Genomic DNA, 19,273 nt, shown 5'->3' with positions numbered 1-19,273 from the left:
GTATCAATTAAATCACTGCTTGGCCCATTAGCTCTAGCTTCTTATTGCTCAACTCTTACATCTTAATTTAACCCATCTCCATTAACCTGGGTATCACCGCCAAGGTCGTGGCCTACCAGCAAAGTTTCAGCACATCTATCTCCCGTGGCGGATCCATGCTGTCTCCGACCCTACCTCCTTTCTTCCAGCATTCACTTCAGTTTTCCCCACCTAGGTCTATTCTTTTCCCCTATAACAGCCAAGACAGTTTCTTTGTTCATTAACGGTAATCACAGCACACAGAAGGGACTCCCACATCACTCGATTCCTCCTCCTTCTCCCTGTATCTCCATTTGGCTTTCCTGCCAAGCCTTATTCTGCCTGGCTATAGGAAAAGCCAATTCAGCTTTTTCAACCAATGAAAGTAACAATTATTCACAGCATACAGAAAGACCATCCCACAGCATACATACTCTCAGGTACACATACACACAGAAAATTAAAGTTTTTAAATCTTTAAATGTTTTAACCTAAAATATAAATAAATCTAATAAATATTGTAGAGGAATTTCTGGAAAACTCTCTAAACCTCTGGAAGTAAATAGCCTGTAAAATTAAACTTTGAAAACTTTTTATCAGTCATCTGAAATAATGCAGGGGTTTTTTTTTTGCCATACAATATATGAATTTGAATTAGGAAATTATCCTATTAAGCCATGCTTAATCAACAAAAGTAACAGTTTGTTTGAAGTGTAAGCTTTGTCTAGAATAGATTACAGCAGTTATGTTGCCGAAAGAAACAACATGTTTATATGCATAAGAAAGGGTTCTGATCCTTTTTTGTGGATTAGCATATGGCACAAGTTCCAAGAAGAAAAAGTCAACCTATTTGAATAAAAGAGAAATACAGTATTGCAGTGAGAAACAAGCCTGACAGTACTACTAGGTTGAAGCATACGGCAGCCTAAAATATAGGCCAGAAAGTTGGAACTGAATTTAGAAGATGCCTGTGAGTTTTTGAGCAAGAGAAAACTTCTAGACCTAAGTTTCAAGAGCAATCAGAAGGCAATGGTGTAGAAAACAGTTTGGAAGGCAATGACCAGAACTGGTGAGGAGGAGCTAAAGGCATTTACATGAGCAGAAATGAGGACGTAACTAAGGTTTGACTGTAGGACTAGGAAGAAGTATGATAAGGGGGAAAAATAAGTAAAAATAGGTCTAATCTGGGAACTCCAAAGATAAGAAAATTAAACATGTTAAAGGCCAAGGCAGAGTGCTCTGTGGGGAGGGTTGTTGCTGTGCCAGAGGGGATTGAGCAGTACTCTCAATCCAGCACCTCAGGTTTCTGCAGAGTCACTAAAACCTAAGTCCTCTTGAATAGATTTCTTTCTCAAACCATTTCCTGTGAGGATGAAGCAGTGGTGTGGCTTTAAAAGTCTAAGTAAAGATTTCTCTGGGAAGAAATTCAGAAAATCATTATTAAGGAAGAGAACATTGGGGGGAAAATGTTGAGTAAACCAGATGAGGAGGCTCTCAGGCACTCACTACTAAAAGAAAAATCAGGCCTTGGAGTCCCAGGCAGAAGGGTGAAGGAAATCAACTGGGCATCTTCCCGCAGAATGAAGATTAGCAGGAGAGACTGCAGTGTTACCTTTTGCCTCCATGCAGGGCTCTGTTCATCCCAGCTCTGGGGCTGAGGAATTAGTGAACCTGAAAACACCTAATGCTGGGGACAGAGCCAGAAGCCACATGTGACAGTTATGGGTAGGAGACTAATACCAAAAGGGATAATATATTTTAAGAACTAAACTTATTTCTCCTAAAGTTTAAGATTATGCTAAACTTATGGCATGTGGAATAAAATACTAGAATTGTACACAAGCTACCAAATCATTAAGTAGCTCATTATTAGCCAGGTAAGGCATTACTGTTTCAGTGTATATGTTGTCTTGCTCCACTGAACCTCAGGTCTGATTTCCACCTGTTTAACATGTGGAAGAATGATCATTGGAGCAATTGTTGACTTTGGAAGGCAGTACCAAAACGAAAAGAAATAGTCGGAAAGGATTCTGGTGATAAGAAAGGGCACATTATTACCTTTTTCTTCATCTTGGCTCATTAATCAGTAGTGATTTTGATCTTCCAGCTGTGTTCACACAAAGTTTTTGTGGTCTTTTGCTCCAATTGTAGCTGTTGTGTGTTTAATTTCAGCAGCATTGTAATTCTGTAAGGTTTTTCTTATCTTGAATCCTTCTTTATCTCCATTTTTAAACTGCTTCATAACTTTATTTTGTTTTTGTGTTGGGGGGGGTGTTTTTGTCTTTAATACAAGTAGATCTTAAGACCTAGGCACAATCTTAGCAAATTTTGCTTTTAGTTGGTAGTACATGTATCTAGACCAGGTATTTATATCACAGAGATGCAGTGACAAATGTGGAAGAATTAAAGAGCTACCCAAGAAATCTGCATACAGTAACTGCTAAGCACAGTGCCTTTTACTGTAGAAATCACTAGCTGTTGCCGGGTGGTGGCACCTGCCTTTAATCCCAGCACTCAGGAGGCAGAGGCAGGGGGATCTCTGTGAGTTCAAGGCCAGCCTGGTCTACAAGAGCTAGTTCTAAGATAGGCTCCAAAGCTACAGAGAAACCCTAGCTTGGAGAAAAAGAAAGAAAGAAAGAAAGAAAGAAAGAAAGAAAGAAAGAAAGAAAGAAAGAAAGAAAGAAAGAAAGAAAGAAAGAAAGGAAAGAAAGAAAAAAAGAAAGAAAAGAGAGAGAAATCACCAGTTGTGAAACAGATCTGTTAAGAGAGTTAAAGTGGCATGGGAGTAGGGTTATAGAGATGCTTCAATGGCTAAGAGCATTTGCTGTTCTTGCAGAAGACTCAGGTTTGGTATGCACATAACAATTCACAAGTATCTATAATCCCACTTTAAGGAAATCTGATGCCTTCTTTTGGTCTCTGAGGGCACCAGGCATGGATGTGGTGTACATGCATAAATGCAGGCAAATACTAAATCACATAGAAGTAAAATAAACCATAGTTTTAAAAGTAGCATGTGTTTTCCCTTACCATTAATGTGTCAAAGAAAATAAAAGGATTACCATTTTTAAATAGCACTGTCTCTGAAAGGTCTCTACTTTTTATTATAGTTACTTTTTATTCATGGCCTGTGTTTCTTATTTTAAAATTATTCCTTTTTCTTCTAATTTTAGGAACAAATAAACCAAAATGGAAGCTTGTGTTTTTATTTAGTATGAAAACAGAACCTAATCATAGCTAATGAGTATAATAAATGCTAGTCTGTACCTCTCTTGTTTGGTGTGTGTTTTATACGCAAAAGGTAACGTGGACTGAATAACTAGGACGCCAAGTTACAGATGGGGTTGGGAATGTTATTTGACAGCCGATTAGAGTAATCTGTCAGCAGTGATGGCTTAATCACCATAACAGACTCCAAATTCCCTCATAGAATTCTACCTAGAGTAATCTAATTTTCTTGCTATATTTTATTTTATATTTTGCCAGAACTAAATAATTATATTACTTATTTTATCACCTTTAATACACTACATTATTCTAGCAGAAATATAAATAACTCATGTTATTGTGGCTTAAAAAGTCTGAGTTGGAGCCCACTAAGCCAAAAACAGATGCAGAATTCTGAGTTATCTATCACTATATTATTAGTATGTATCAAAAAAACTGGGAGTTGAGCATTCCTTCCAAGAACCAGAAAAGGCCGTTCTTTAACAGTGCATCCTTTTAGCTTTCAAATAGACTTTTTAAAAACCCCTCAGAGCAACTTTTGTATAGAAAAGATAACAATAACTTTATTGGGCACTTCACATATCTCAATGACTATGAGGAAGTCATAATTTTTTTACTGAGTTTTTCTCCAGTTGTGATTTGCTATGGGAAAATTATATGTCATATTTCTTGTTTCTATCCCATTCAAACCCTATTTTTTCCAAGATTAAGCATGTATATAAAAATATGCCAGCAAACAGTGATTGAAAAGTCTACATGTACCTATGGTGCTAACTCAATCCTAATGCTCCAAACGAGCTATTATGAATGGCCCTGTGACCCTGTGGCCAGATATAGATGAATCTTTTTACTCTGCTTCTCTCATGAATGTGTGTCTTCAGAGGATAACAGCTTTCTCGAGAATTTATAAAAAAAAATGTTGAAATAACTATGACAACAAATAATCTAAGTAGTTAACACAGCGTTTGGATATGAATGATGGCTTACATAACAGTAAGTTGCCCATACATTGATTAATTTTAAAGATTTCCAAAAACTGGAGATAACCATATTAAATGAATTAAGCCAGTCTCAGATATGTGTGTGTGTGTGTATAAAATTTGTTTTGTGTTTTGTATATTTTATGTAGACACACACAACCATATGTGTATAGAATAGAGGCAGTGGACTTACTATGCTCTTGCCATAGACAGACCTGAGTTACAGTCCTGCCCCCTGCTTGTTTGCTATGTGACAAGGCCAAGTTATTTTGCCCTGACCTCTTGATTATTCTAATTACCAACTTTACAGGACTGTTTTGGGAAACAATGGACTAACTTACAGAAAACCTTTAACAAATGCCTAGAAAATTAGGCGTGAAGGGATATTTTCTCTGTATTCATAATAATGATAGTTATTGATTAAAGTTTGTTTTGACTGATCTGAGAAATTATTTTTGCCATCTGTCTTTTGCTTCGCTGTCATTCTAGTAGCCTCATCTTAGCAGATTTACATTTGAAACAGCAGCATGTGCAGAGGTTCTTGCTCATACTGCTTATCCTTGACAGTCATAAATAAAGCCACCCTTGTTTCTTCCCTATCTCCTAATGCAGAGCGTAATGTAACAGTAACTGCAGTGATGGAAGCACTTAGAGGGGAAAAGCTATATAAGTGTGGAGCGTCTTACTATAAGAAAGAACCTTTGGCAGTACATGTAGTCTTACATTTCAGGGAATCATCTACCTATAGTAGGTGGCAACTCTTTTACAACTTACCAGTCACAAAATTCTTTTTATAAAAGCTTAGATAATATAGCATAGTTGCATTTCATATTCCATGGTTATGGAAACAAGGTGCCCATTACTCTGCACAAATCAGTTTTGTGTTATCATGGTGTAAAATAAAAATGCTAGTTTGTTTGTTTTTCTCTCATTTTTTATGGAGCTCTTTCACAAATTTACCTGTTTCACTCCCCTCCTTCTCTACTTTTATTTTATTGCAGTAAACTTATAATATTTGCCAGCACAGCTGATCTAGTAAGGGGTTGGGATAGCTTTAATGATGTGTAACAGTGACTTTCTAAAACCTATTTCAGGTTTAAAATGGCATGTTTTATTTTGAATCTTGTGTGGAAGGTGATTAATTCATCAGTTGGTGATGGCTATAATTAAACAAGTTTCAACATGAGTTCTCATGTGTGCAGCCAGGCTATCCTCTCACTATCCGTTGCTTTCCCCTAAGGATGTGTTGTAAATCATATTCTTCCTTGTAGGCATCACTAGACTGAGAGGAGAAGTTAGGAGAAACCAGTCTGGGGCTGATTAATGATTGCTGGTGATGTGGCTTAGCCTTGTACCTGTCACTGTGGCATAATGCTTGGATTCTGGGCTAGGTGCAGTACTCTGTTGCCCTCACAGACCTTCAATAATGGCTTTGTTCCAAAGTTCTATCCTCATTTTCATTCTCATCAGCCACAGCTGGCTCCTTCTGTGATGAAGCTGAAACACTTTCAGGAATGAAGCACATTTGTTCTCTTCAACTGTTTGCCATTCTGAGCACCAGTAGTGGACAGATCAGTTCTAGGTTATATATGAATGGAAAAGAGGAATGTATACCCTATGCTACTTACTAAGAGGAGGGATAGAAGTGGGGAGGCTTTATACAGAAATCCTGTATACTCCAGCACCATTCACAGTACATGCACGATAGCAGAGTCACACAGAAGAAGCTGCTTGTTGTAGATGGTGCACAGTCATAACTTCAGGGTAGAAAAAATAATAATTTATAAATATGTCCTCACTGAAAGTTAAACAGCTCCACAGAGCATTGCTTAGTGTGCTGCAGTAATATACATTGCTCTGCATGGTTCTTCTTTGACTATACCCATAATTCCAGTGGTTACTGGAAATTAAGCAGCCCTTATATAAAGACCATAATTAGAACTACCCTACCCCCAGTAAAGATGGGAGGCAGCTATTAAATTTTCCCTTTTCATTATGTCCCGTTTGTTTCAAAACAAGTAAGGCTAAATAGAGATCAAGAAACTAGCTAGCAACTTGATGTGTAACTATGGCAAGAATGAAAAGGAGATTCCTGTCAGTCAAAGAAATTGGCAATAACACAAATTCAGAAAACTTTCCTCCTAAAATATGCCATCCTGAAGTATGTTAAGTCAGTTGCACTCCCGTGAGCAGGATCTATGTGTGTAAAACTGGCACCTCTCACGTTCTCTGGAAACATGCTCCCCACAGAGAGTACGGATATGTGGTTTGTTTTGCTTTGCTTTGTTTTTCAGTTAGCTACCAGTACACAAGTAGGTGACTCATTGCTCATGTTTCATCATGACGCAGGAAAACTACCCTCTACATGTGAGACACTGGTATTTATAAAACTTCCTAGGCTCATCAGAGCTGATTGTGACAATACAGACAGATCACTGAATTTTTTTTCAGACATGGCCTATTATATATGGTCGTGAAGACATAGCCTTTATTTAGCACACACCTCTAAGGAAATTTTTTGAGGGGGAAAAAATCTTAACAATCATATACTCACTTGCCACACAGAACCAGTCGCAGTTCTAATTCTGGAATTCCCTTACAACTGCTGAGACATTAGACACTGGGATGGAAACTTCCAAGTTTTCTGAGCCTTTCCTGCTCTGTTGTCATCAGGTAGAATGTCCAGGTGCCATACACAGCATAGAAATATAGCCTTGGGACACATCCAGACTAGTCAGCAGATAAGGTTCCCTCATCGTGGTGGGAAGTGTTAAGAAGCATCCATGCTGATACCATTGGTTTCATCTTCGGTTCTTGAAAAGGTGCTGAGGATGTGGCTTTTAACTGCCAGTCCTGGTGACTAGGACAGATTTAGCTCACAGTTGGGTAGTCTTGCATCACTTACTTCTTTCAAAGCCTTTCATGGTTACAGACCTCTTCTCCTAGTCTTACTGTGCTTTCTGGTAAACGGTCTTCTTAAGAACTTTGGTTGGAAAGTCGTAACATCGTTCTATAATAGCAGTATGTCCTGTGTTCACTTGCTTTGGTACCTTTGGATATGTGTTTTCTTCCTTGAGAAGTCCTTCCTGCAGCTCTTTTTATAGTACTAGGAATTAATCCAAAGGCCTCATATATGTTACATAAGTGCTCCCCCACTAACTTATATCACTTCTCTTTGACTTTTAAGACATGGTGTTACTCAGTTTCTCAGGCTGGCCCTGTACCCATTCTGTAGCCCAGGAAGACTTCAAACTCATAATCTTTGTGCCACAGGCTCAGCAAGGATTTATTCAAGAAGGAACATCTTGAGTCATCTAAGACACCACAGTTTGTCTTTCCTTGGTCTATATTGGGCATTTCTGAAATCCCATAATGTCTTATCTCAGTGCATACCGTACTCTGGAAAACTGTTGCTGGATCTGTCTCGGTATCCTTTACAATATTCCGTCATGACAGCTCTCCTTTTCATTTCCTTCATCTAACAATATATGAAAAAGCAAAAACAAATAGGATAAATAGTCTCAGGGTAATTCTAGATTAAACCTTTAAAACCTCCTTTGTTGAAGAAAAATCCCTTTATTATAATCTGAAACAAACTAGAATGCCCATTCTTTTTTTTTCTTTTTTTATTATTATTTTTTATTCTTTTTTAATTAAAATTTCCACCTGCTCCCCGTTTCCCATTTCCCTCCCCTCCTCCCAAATATTGCCCCCTCCCCCCAGTCCCCTCCCCCTATCCCCACTCCTCTTCTCCTCTCCCCACACCATTCCCCCTCCCTCTCGCTCCCTGTTCCACTCAAGAAACCTCTCAAAGTTCATTGAATCAGGTTTTGAGAAAGTAAAGTAACATGATGAGAATGACTCCTCCATGCTGTTTTTGTCCTTTTTGACATTTACGTCTTGTATGTGATCAGAAATTTTTAACTCAAATGAACAATGTTCATGATAATGAGCCATTGTTAATATAGTACGATTGAACACCTTTCTCGAAGGTTACAGTGCTTTACCTGACTAAATTATCTTCAGAATGTACCTGCAGTAGGTTACCACCCACTCAGTGTTCACCATAGTCTGACAACCAAGATTTCTGTGAACTAGGTTTTACCTGCTCTGGGCCCAGTAAAGAACAAAACAGAGTTCAAGGATATAGTGGCTGTAGGTGCTTTATCACTGCTGCTATTCTTTCTAGATGATCTAAGTCAGATACTGAGCAGCTACAGGAAGATGAAGAACAAGGTATTACTCTGAAATAGCAGTCATGAGCCTACAGAGATGGAGTGTTTGGGGAGTTTAGAGAAAAGGAGAATACTCTCGCCTAAATGCCTGTTTACCTGGCTCTGGTGAGTGAAGCCTGGAGTTCTTAACCAAAGGCCCATATTAGACATTCTGTGGAGAAGCAGTGTGGTCCAGGAGAGTCATCACTGTGTTAAGAGCAGGGTGATCTGATTTCTGATCCCAGCTGTGTCATCAATCAGCTGTGTGTCCTTAGTGAATCAATTGTTCCCTTCATAACTGCAGTTGAGAGCAGCCTTATAGTAGAATGATGCTGCTCGTGTGGCTCCCAGATTCCTCCTCAAGTGTCCTGTGCACTCACAGATAAGTCTAGATGGCCATAGCACTGACACCTGATGCTCACAGCACCTGCTCCTCTTCTGGTATTTGTCATTCCCTTTTATAAAATGTGTGTATCAACCACCATGATGGACAGCAGGCTTCTTGAGAGCAAGAGCCACATTTATTTCACCTATATTTCCCATAAAACATTCACTTACCTCTATCTTTTGTATCTTTAAACTGTGGATTTCATCTGACCATACACTTCGACAAACCATCAATTTATTAGCTTACAAGAACCTCTAACACAGTGGTTCTCAACCTTCCTAATGTTCCACCCTTGATACAGATCCTCATGTTGTGGTGACCCTCAGTCATAAAATTATTTTGTTGCTATTTCATAACTGTAATTTGTTATTGTTATGAACTATAATGTAAATATCTGTGTTTTCTGGTGGTTGTTTGACCTCCAAAGGGGTCAAGACCCACAGGTTGAGAACACTGCTCTAACACCCTCACAACTTTATGCTGCTGTTTTCCTTGCATGATAAACTCCCTTTGGAAAGGAACTATGTTTACAGTTTCTTTTCTTTTATTGAATATGTTTATTTTTCATGCAAAATATTCTGGTTACAGTTTCTAATTCCTCCAAGTTCGTCCTCATCTCCCTTCCCATCCATATCTGCATGCTTTCCATCTCTCTGTAGAAAACAAAAAGGCATCTAAAGAATAATAAAAAAAAAAAAAGATAAAACAAAACCAAATTGGATTAGGATAAAATGAACAGAAAAAAGAGGTAAAAAAGCACAATAAATACATATAGAATCAGAGACACACATGTTCATAGACATGAAAATCCCATAAAACACAAAAACTAGAAGACATAATCTACACTCAAATGATCTGTAAGGCTTAAAAAAATGCCCTGGCAAAAATTATTAGACAAAGAACTTCTGAAGAGGACTTTTGTGTTGGTCATCTACTGCTGGACATGGGTCCTACCTTTAAGAGTGGTTTGTATCCCAAACACTACTGGTGTGAGAAAAAAAAGCAAACAGACAAAACAACACTAGCAACAAAATGGCTCCAGCTGACTGCTGATGACATCCTACTATACTCACAGATCAGTACCTTGCTCAGCCATCTTCATAGAAGCTTCCTCCGGAAGCTGCAGAAAAAAATGTCGAGACCCACAGCCAGATAGTATACAATGAATGAAGCACCTTGGAACACTCAGTCCTAAATGGGATGAGTCCATCAAATAAGAGGAGACAGAAAGAATGTAAGAGCCAGAGGGGATGACTGCACCAAGGAAGCAAGGCCCTTTAAGTCTACATGACAGGTGCACATATGAGTGCACAGAGAGAGCCTGCACAGGTCTGCTCCAGTTAGAGTGCTGGAGCTGATGGGAGAGGTGGACACAAGCCCCCATCTCTAGCCCAGAAGCAATCGTTTCCTCCAAGGGAGTCTCACTGGGGGAAAAAAACTGCTCTGAAGGCTAGGCCGTATGCCCCTTTGGAGGCTCCTTATCTCACAGTGTCATGTGAGGACTTTTCTTTCTCTTTTTTTAAATTTTTTCTTTAATTTAAAAATTTTTATTTTATTTATATATTTTTCTTCTTTTTTACCCTCCATGTACTTTGCATATTCTCATTTAATGTTTTTGTGGGTTTCTATTTCTTGTACCTTCTCTTGGGCTCTTTTCCTTCTGTTTGTCTTGTCCAATTCCAATGTGTTACTTTTTGTTTATCTTACTGTATTATTATATTATAGTCCCTTAGAGCCTGTTTGTTATCTCATGAGAGATAAAAAGAGAATAGAGCCAGATGGGAGGGGAGGGGAGGAGGAACTGGGAAGAACAGAGGGATCATAATCATATTATGTGAGGAAAATAATCTATTTTCAATAAAAGGGGAGAAAGAGTTATTTTGTTTGTATCCCTATTGAAACTCCATTGGAGACATAAATTTTTCGTTTGCAAGTGATCATCAGTTGGAGATTGCTTCTAGGTTAGAGATGGGGGCTTGTATTCACTTCTCTCACACTGATACCCCTATGGCTATGTGTGCTGCAATAGTCTTTGAGTTTCTATGTTTGTTGGTCCTGTTGTGTTTCATTGGTGTTCTTCATTCCACTCTTCCTGTGTCATTGTCTTCTAGTTTCCTGAGATCTGAGAGAAGGGATTGGATAGAGACATCCATTTAGGACTGAGTGGTCCAAGATCTCTTACTCTGCAAATTTTAAGACTGTGTTTCTTCAGCGTAGGATCAAAGTAGACCCCATGAATGTGGGTGACACTTGTATGGCTGGGGCAGGCTGCAGGTCTACTGGCAGCGGCACCAGGATTTATCCCTACTGCTTGTACTGGCTTTTTGGGAACGTATTCTCTTTGGATTGGATACCTTGCTCAGCCTGGATATAGTGGGGAGGGCCTTGAACTTTTCCCAAAGCAATGTGCCTTACCCTCTCTGAGGAGTGGATTTGGGGAGGGGGGCATTGGTGGAGGGAGTGAGAACTGGTATTGGTATGTGAAATGAAAAAGGTAGTTTGTTTTCTCTTTGTAAAAAAAAAATGACCTAAATTATAAAAAAAAGACTGTGGTTCTCTATCTTTGTGCTTCTCTGATGATGGCAATGATCCATGAGTGTGCCAGAATGTCATTAGGAGTCATTTTATTGCTGTGTTCCTTTAGCAGAACAGTAATATTTCTTTTTCCCTAGGTTCCTGGCCTGTCTTGGGTTCTTAGTCACCCAAGCAGTGTCAGATATGGGTTCATTCTTACCATTGGGTCTTTGATGGGCCATCTGTAAGTCTGACAAGCCATCTTCTCTTAGTCTAACAAGTCTCAGGACTGGAACTAGATGCCTTGTTTGCTAGGAATCTTTGTCCTTTCCAGGCAAAGTAAAAATTTCTTTCTCCCTTGGTTCCTAGAAACTGTGTTGCCTCTCCTCCAGCATTTGACATGTTGCTCTGCTAGCATTTTGTACTGTGCTTTCCAATCATGCAGCCCCTGAGGGGAAAACCCTCTCTTATGGCCTTTGACAGCTAGCTGGCATCAGCCTAGATCTCGCACAAGAAGACCATGCTGGCTAAATGGGTAGACAGATGAAACCAAAGGATAACCTGCTCAAAGACACTGTTGATCTTCCTTAAACCTTGTTTTCTCCAACCTTGGTCAAGTCAGAACTTTCCACAGTTTGCTTCTGTAATGTTTTTAAGGACTATTTAGGACTCCTAAACATTATATTATCATATAACAGGCTTTCATTTGGGCCACCAACCAGGTCCCAAATCATGACAAAGGGACTTATTATTGGTTAGGAATTCTCAGCCTTATCTTATGCTTGTCCCACTAGCTCTTATAACTTAATTTAACCTGTTTCTCTTGATCTACATTTTGCCTTGGCATTTTACCTTTCTTTCATTCTGTATGTCCTACTCTATGTCTGACTGGTTGGTAGCTGGCTGGTGGCTACCTACCTGGCTGGCCAGCTGGCCCCGGGCATCTCCTCTCTTCCTCCCTTATTCTCTCTCTTTTTCTGTCTCTCTATCTCTCTCTCTGTGTCTCTGTCTCTCCCTTTCTCTGTCTCTCTCTCTGTGTCTCTGTCTTCTCTCTCTCTCTCTCTCTCTCTCTCTCACACACACACACACACACACACACTGTCTTTCCTAGATTCTTCCTCCTACTTATTCTCTCTGCCTGCTAGCCCCACCTTTCCCACTACTGCCTAGCTATTGGTTGTTCAACTTTTTTTTCCTTTTTTTAACTTATTTTTTAAGAGCTATCTTTTCTTATTTACATGCCAATCCATTTCCCACTCCCTCCCCTCCTCCTGCTCCCTCTACCTTCCCCCCTCTAACCTCCAACTCACCCATCAGCCACTCCTCAGAGAGGGTAATGCTTCCCATGAGAAGTCAACAAAGTCTAGCACATTACTTTGAGACAGGAAAAAGGCCCTCCTCCCTATATCTAGGCTAAGCAAGGTACCCTTCCAGAGAATGGGTTCTAAAACATTAGAACAAGCAGTAGAGATAAATCCTGGTATCACTGCCAGTGGCCTCACAGTCTGACCCAGCCATACAACCACCACCCACATTCAGAGGGCCTAGTTTGGTACTATGCTGGTTCCCTCACTGTCAGGCCAAAGTTGGAAAGTTTCCATTAGCTCAGGTCAACTGTTTCAGTGGGTATCACCATCATGTTCTTGACCTCTGCTCATATTCTCCTCTCTCTCTTCAACTGAGCTTTGGGAGTTCAGCCCAGTGCTCCGCTATGGTTCTCTGCATCTGCTTCCATCAGTTGCTGGATATAGGTTCTGTGGTGACATTTAAGATAGTCATCAATCTGAATACAGGGTAAGGGCCAGTTCAGACACCCTCTCCACTATTGTTTAGGGTCTTAGCTAAGGTTATCCTTGTCTAGTGCCAGGTTTCTTCCTAGCCCCATAATGGTTCCCTCAATCAAGATATCTCTTTTTCTGTTCTCCATCTCTGTCCTTCCCCCATCTCGACCATCCTGTTCCCTCTAGTTTTCCTCCTCCCTCCCCTTTTCTCCTCCACCCCTAATGCCTTCCCTCCACACCCCCACCCCAACCCACACTCCCAATTTTCTTAGGAGATCTTGCTTATTTCCCCTTCCCAGGGGGATCTATGTATGTTTCTCTTAGGGTTCTTGTTACTTAGCTTCTCTGCGGTCATGGACTATAGGCTCCTTATCCTTTGCTTTACTGCTAGTATTCACCTATGAGTGGGGACATACCATGCTCCTTTTTCCGGGTCTGAGTTACATCACTCCGGATAGTTTCTTCTAGTTCCATCCATTTACATGCAGATTTCAAGATGTCATTGTTTTTATACCAATGAATAGTACTCCATTGTGTAAACATACCACCTTTTCTTTATCCATTCTTCGGGTTGTTTCCAAGTTTTGGCTATTACAAATAATGCAATAATAGCTTATGTTGGAGAAAATGCCGAGAAAACTCCTCCATTTCTGATGGAAATGCAAACTTGTACAACCCACTCTGGAAATCAGTATGGCAGTTGCTCAGAAAATTGGGAATCAACCTACCGCAAGACCCAGCAATACCACTCTTGGGCATATACCCAAAGGATGATCAGCTATACTTCAAGGACATTTGTTCAATTATGTTTATAGCAACATTATTTGTAATGGTCATTCAGCTTTTTATTAGACCAATCAGGTGCCTTATTAGGCAGACAAGGTGAAACAAATGTAATACATCTTTACATAATTTAAAAAAATGCACCAAAAACAAATGTAACACATCTTTGCCTAGTTAAACAAATACAACATAAACAAATGTAACACATCTTTACATAGTTAAAGTAATATTCCATATCACCCTCAAGTAGTCTCTGCTCCACAAATTGAATATATGAATTAAGGAGTGGGAATACTAGTAGTTACTGTATCTTGAGGCCTGTAATCTACAGATAGAAGCATCATGCCGTTGAGGACATACAGGCAGCTCTGAATTACTTAGGGTCTTATCCCTTGGCAGTTCTTTCTCACTGTATTCTTCCTCTGGTGTTCTAAAGACACTGGCAGGTATTTGGTGCACACACACTACCTGATAATAATGTCCCATCATGTAAGTGCCCTAACTAAGTACCATTCCCTTTTACTTAAATTAGATAAAACCCAGAGCTGTGACTTACAAGTAATGGAAGTCCACTGAGGAAATTAAAAGTTCACAAAGAGTGGACCCATTATAATAAAAGCTTTTGCACAGCCAGTGATTCCATCCACCCTGTGGCTTCCCTGTTCCTTGGGGTATGATGAAATATCAAATAAGAGGACCTTTGAAAGTAGTTGAGGAATTTATTTTAATTGGAAATAGTGGTAACATTCTGTGCTTGGAGTAAACTCTGGATCATACACAGCAGTGTCATCAGCTTTGTATAATGAACCATGGAGCATCCAGGTCATTGTTCAGGATCTCAGCTTCATTTGTTACAAGTTTTCTCTATTCCCACATATGTAGTAACTGAATTAGTAGGCTCAAATCTCTCTTCTGCCCTTGCTCCTGTTGGTCCACATATCCCAGTGACTATGCAGTGTGTGTGTGTGTGTGTGTGTGTGTGTGTTGGTACCTAAATCAAGCCACTGATATACCTTCAAATATCTCCTATTGAGACTTAAATAAACCCAGAAATCAGAGTAGCTGGATTATTACCATTTAATATTTCTAAATATTCATTCCATATTTCGAAATTCTTCATCAACACATCCTGGGCTCTGCTTATGCATTAAGCACTTTACATGTGTGCTCTCATTGACTCTCAGACTCCCCATCTCACAGATGAAGAGACTACATAGAGAAATTGCACTAGCCCAGATTACATAGCTGTGATTGCAGAGCTAGAATCACCTATAATGCAGAGGTAGAAGCTATATTGAGTGCCAAAGCCAGGTTACACTCCAGCCTGACTCCAAAGTTCAAGTTTTTAAGTACTATTACAGTGTTCCTGGCTTGAGGGTTAGATTCCTGAACGTAAAACTTAGGTAACAAACTAAGGTACTATCACCCTTTAGACGCCTTGTTATTAATTATGTGTCCTTGTAATTATAGCAGTACTTGAATAGTATCACATTTCTTAGACTTGTTTTACAGTTGTTCAATCTGTCTTTACTTTCTCACTTTTATATTTTTAGATGCATCATCCCATTCAGATGAAACCTGCAGATAGTGAAAAGTCAAACGGTAGGTGGCAACCAACTGTCTAATATCTAATATAATAATGTCTGCTACTTTAGATTAAGTCAGGTGGGGAGGAGGAGCCAGCGCTAGCTGTTGTTTCCCTCTGGAAAGTGGTTAGCTGCTACTCCAGGCATTATGGTTAGCACATCTGGTGAAACATGTCTCCACTCTTCTTTCTCGTTTATCTGTGGAGGGAAAAATAACCAACAACAACTGTGAAGACTGTGACAAAGAGTGGTTTTCCATTAGCTCTGGTTAAGGCTTGCCCTATGTCATAACGTTGTGGAATTTGGCTAATATTGATCTACCTTAGTACAACACAGGGATACCTGACGAGTGGGGAACATGAGTGGAAAATGAGTATCCATTGAGAAACAGGCCACTCTTTTTTGCTCTCTCATTAATCCTTTTTAACTCTCTTACTACATTTTTCTCTAAATTTTACCAATACATTCGCATCAGAATTCAGTCTGCTGATTAAATGAACATACAGTTGCTGCAAAAGTAATATGTATTTGATGAGGTCTATAATAAAATTGAGATTTGTCTCTTCAAGACACTTCAGGGTTAAGAGTTCACATTTTTTGTCAAGTTTTTGCCTCCTGTACCCATTTTGTTCTTTTAATTTACTGAAATGATATTAAAGAATCATCTACCCTCTTGGACCACAGAACTCCTCTGTCCCACAAGACTGACATAACCAGCACTGTTTCCTACCAGCAGGCAGTTCTGCACCTCATTAATTAGTAATCAGGGCAGAAGCCATGCATTTAGAGATATATATATCTATCTGCACATATAAATTATGATTGGGCTCTACATCTCTCCACAAGGGTTTTTTTGTTTTGGTTTTTGGTTGTTTGCTTTTTTGCCAATTGTATTTATTCCATTGTTTGGCTTCTTCATGAACTGTAAAGTTTTGAAGAAAACTCCCAAGTGGCCACAAGGGCTGCCAACAGTGGTTTGTCAGCACTCACTGTCCGCCGCTTATCCCATCCCCCTGAGCAAGTTCTGGTGCTTTGCTCCTATCTTCTCAGCCCTGTACTTCCCTCCGTGCTGATTCCCCTTTGCTATACTATTTTATCATAAATATGGTATTTATCACAAGAAATTTCTAAAAATCTGCCACTGCTTTGTTGTGATGCCATAATTAAATTGCTTACTTGCTTCCTCCCTCCCTCCCTCCCTTCCTTCTTTCCTTCCTTCCTTCATTAGTTACACATTTATCATTTACTATGTGTCAGGAAAGTTGTCTAAAGGATGGTATGCAGCAGTGAATATGAAAAAGTAAAGAGACTATGTTCCTTGACATGGAAATTTATCCATTTCACTAACTTAATGCCTAATTATAGTCACTAACATGGAACTTTGCATCTTCTCATTCATAAAATAGGAATAGGGGTAACTACCTTAAATGGGTTAGATTTTTGTTTCTTGTAGACTCTCAGTAAGATTTTTGCCACAGTCTTGGTAAATGACGGACACTCCTTAAAGGGTTAGTTATTACCTCCCAGAGGGATACCCTGGATGTGGAACATTCTTTGCTGGGCATACCTTCATCAAAAGCTAGCCATTTCTACCCCAGACTTCTCATATACTGGGCTATATTTCATGGCAAACAGAAGAGAAGAATCATATGGAACAAACTCTGTCAGTGTATATCTTCTTGGAGTTTCTAGCCACCATGAGATGTTCTCCCTATCCTTTGGACTCCATACTTCTCTAAATTATATCAGAGCAAAAGTCCTGGAATGAAAGTCTGTGGAAAGCTTTATGTTGTATTTATAAACACACAATTCAGATAGTTAAATTGAGCACATAGGGCCCGAAATGCCTGAGTATTGAAATATGGTATATATTCTTCTTTATATTGTCTACTGTTCATGATCAGATAGATTACAAACCCATTGCTGCCAAGAGTTCTCAGTGTTTTGCTGCTTTTATTCTCCAGTGTCAACTCTGAACACAATGTTTGGTCTAAGTCTAAAACTGCTGCAAACTAAACTGTGTGCCCCAAATTTTTCATGACCTCAAAAGTCAAGGAGGTTTTGGGTATCCTTATTACTACAATAAAAAATAAAAGTCGCAGGCGGATCTCTGTGAGTTCAAGACCAGCCTGGTCTACAAGAGCTAGTTCCAGGACAGGCTCCAAAACCACAGAGAAACCCTGTCTCGAAAAACCAAAATAAATAAATAAATAAAAGTCCTTAAAATTCTCCTTTTGAGGAAGCTATATGGGATAGCAGGTAAGTAATCCATAGCTACAACCAAGTATTCAAATGAATGAACCTATGGGGGACCTTACTTACACACATCATCACTCCATTCACTGGCCCTCAAAAGTTCATGACCTTTCATGATATAAAATGTATTTAGTACAACTTCAGAAGTCCCCATAGTACTTAAAGTCTCAACACTGTTTAGAAATTGAAAGTCTGTTTTGAGAATCAAGGCAGTCTCTTAACTATGACCCCTATAAAACCAAAAATTAAATTACATACTTCCAGCATAAACTTAGAAAATTCCAGAAGGGATAAATGGGACATAGTAAAGAAATATTAAATCAAAGCAAAAGTAAAACCCAGCAGGGAAACTACTGGCTCCTATATCTCTGCGTCCAGTATCTAGGGCTTTACTTTGAAAGGGATTAGATGTCTCAGTCCTATAAGCTTTGATGTAGGATATAACACACATCTCTTTTTTTGTGCTGATTCTATCCCTTGTATTCAGCTCTCTGTGGCAGATGTCTTCCAATTCTGACATCTCCAACATTTTGTAATCTTCACTGGAACCAGGCTTCACTTTCACAACTTCATGTAATGATCTGGCAGGGTCTTCTCAAAGGAACTCCATCATTGCCACATGCTGCTTGGCTTCAGTTTCTCTCTAAAATTATGGAGAAGAATACATGACCCCCTCACTCCAGAATCTTTCATGCTTTCAAAGACAGTGCCATCTGGATTAACTGCCAAGTTAACTGACATCTTGTACCATTTGACTGAATTAGCAGCAGCTTTTCTGTGTTGAAGCAATTGCTTTCTGTGAGCGAGCAGCCCCTTAAGCTTTCTCCTTTCTTAAGTTGTAGTCTTAGCTGGATAGAGTCTTTCCCTGAGAGCACCCTTCCTATTGTTCCAGTGCAAAGCAGGAGGCCTTTCCTTCATGGCCCTACTCTCTCCTTAAGCACGTGCCTTAGCAGAAATATTATGCTTCCTAGTGTTCTATTTCTATTCAACCTATACATTTTAAATCTCGTCCCCATTTACTCTTTTTCATTATAGACCTACATAAGAGTTATTTGTAATAATCATGCCAAAGATTCAACATTATGCTGATTTGAAATTTATTGTACTAAAGAAATTGGGCCACTACATTTTTATTTTATTTATTATGGAAGCAAGATCTCTCTATGCAGCCCTGATGGGCCTCAAACTCACAATGTAGACCAGGCTGGCCTTGAACTCACAAAGATACATCTGCTTCTGCCTTCTCAGTGCTGAACCCAGCAGTCCATTTCTTTTTAATTTAGCCTCACATAAATTCTCAGAACATAGACAGAAAACAGTCATATTCTTTCCCAAAATATCATAGAAATGGTTTGTAGCTCTGTTGCTAATAAACTCCTTATTCCCCTATGTAAGAAACCTCGTGAGCCAGACCTTCACTACTCTCAGCGTTTCTGGTTTCACACTCCCACTAGAATATGTCATTAAGTTCTGCTTACATTTAACTACTTGTCTAGTCCAAAGTTCCAAAGTCTTTGACATTCCT

General features: G+C 39.3%; 1 protein-coding gene across 21 annotated transcripts in view; it reads left to right on the top strand.

Moving 5' to 3' along the window:
* Positions 1-19,273, top strand: part of Celf2 (CUGBP Elav-like family member 2) — an 826,738-nt gene that overhangs the window by 729,875 nt on the left and 77,590 nt on the right. For all 21 annotated transcript variants that reach the window (XM_057788195.1, XM_057788197.1, XM_057788190.1 and 18 more), the window contains one exon: positions 15,460-15,508. In XM_057788195.1, coding sequence (XP_057644178.1) covers positions 15,460-15,508 — 49 coding nt within the window. The remainder of the gene's footprint in view (positions 1-15,459; positions 15,509-19,273) is intronic.

This window comes from Chionomys nivalis, chromosome 13, assembly GCF_950005125.1.
Source record: "Chionomys nivalis chromosome 13, mChiNiv1.1, whole genome shotgun sequence".
Lineage (NCBI taxonomy): Eukaryota > Metazoa > Chordata > Mammalia > Rodentia > Cricetidae > Chionomys > Chionomys nivalis.
This window is presented reverse-complemented; position numbering and strand designations above follow the sequence as displayed.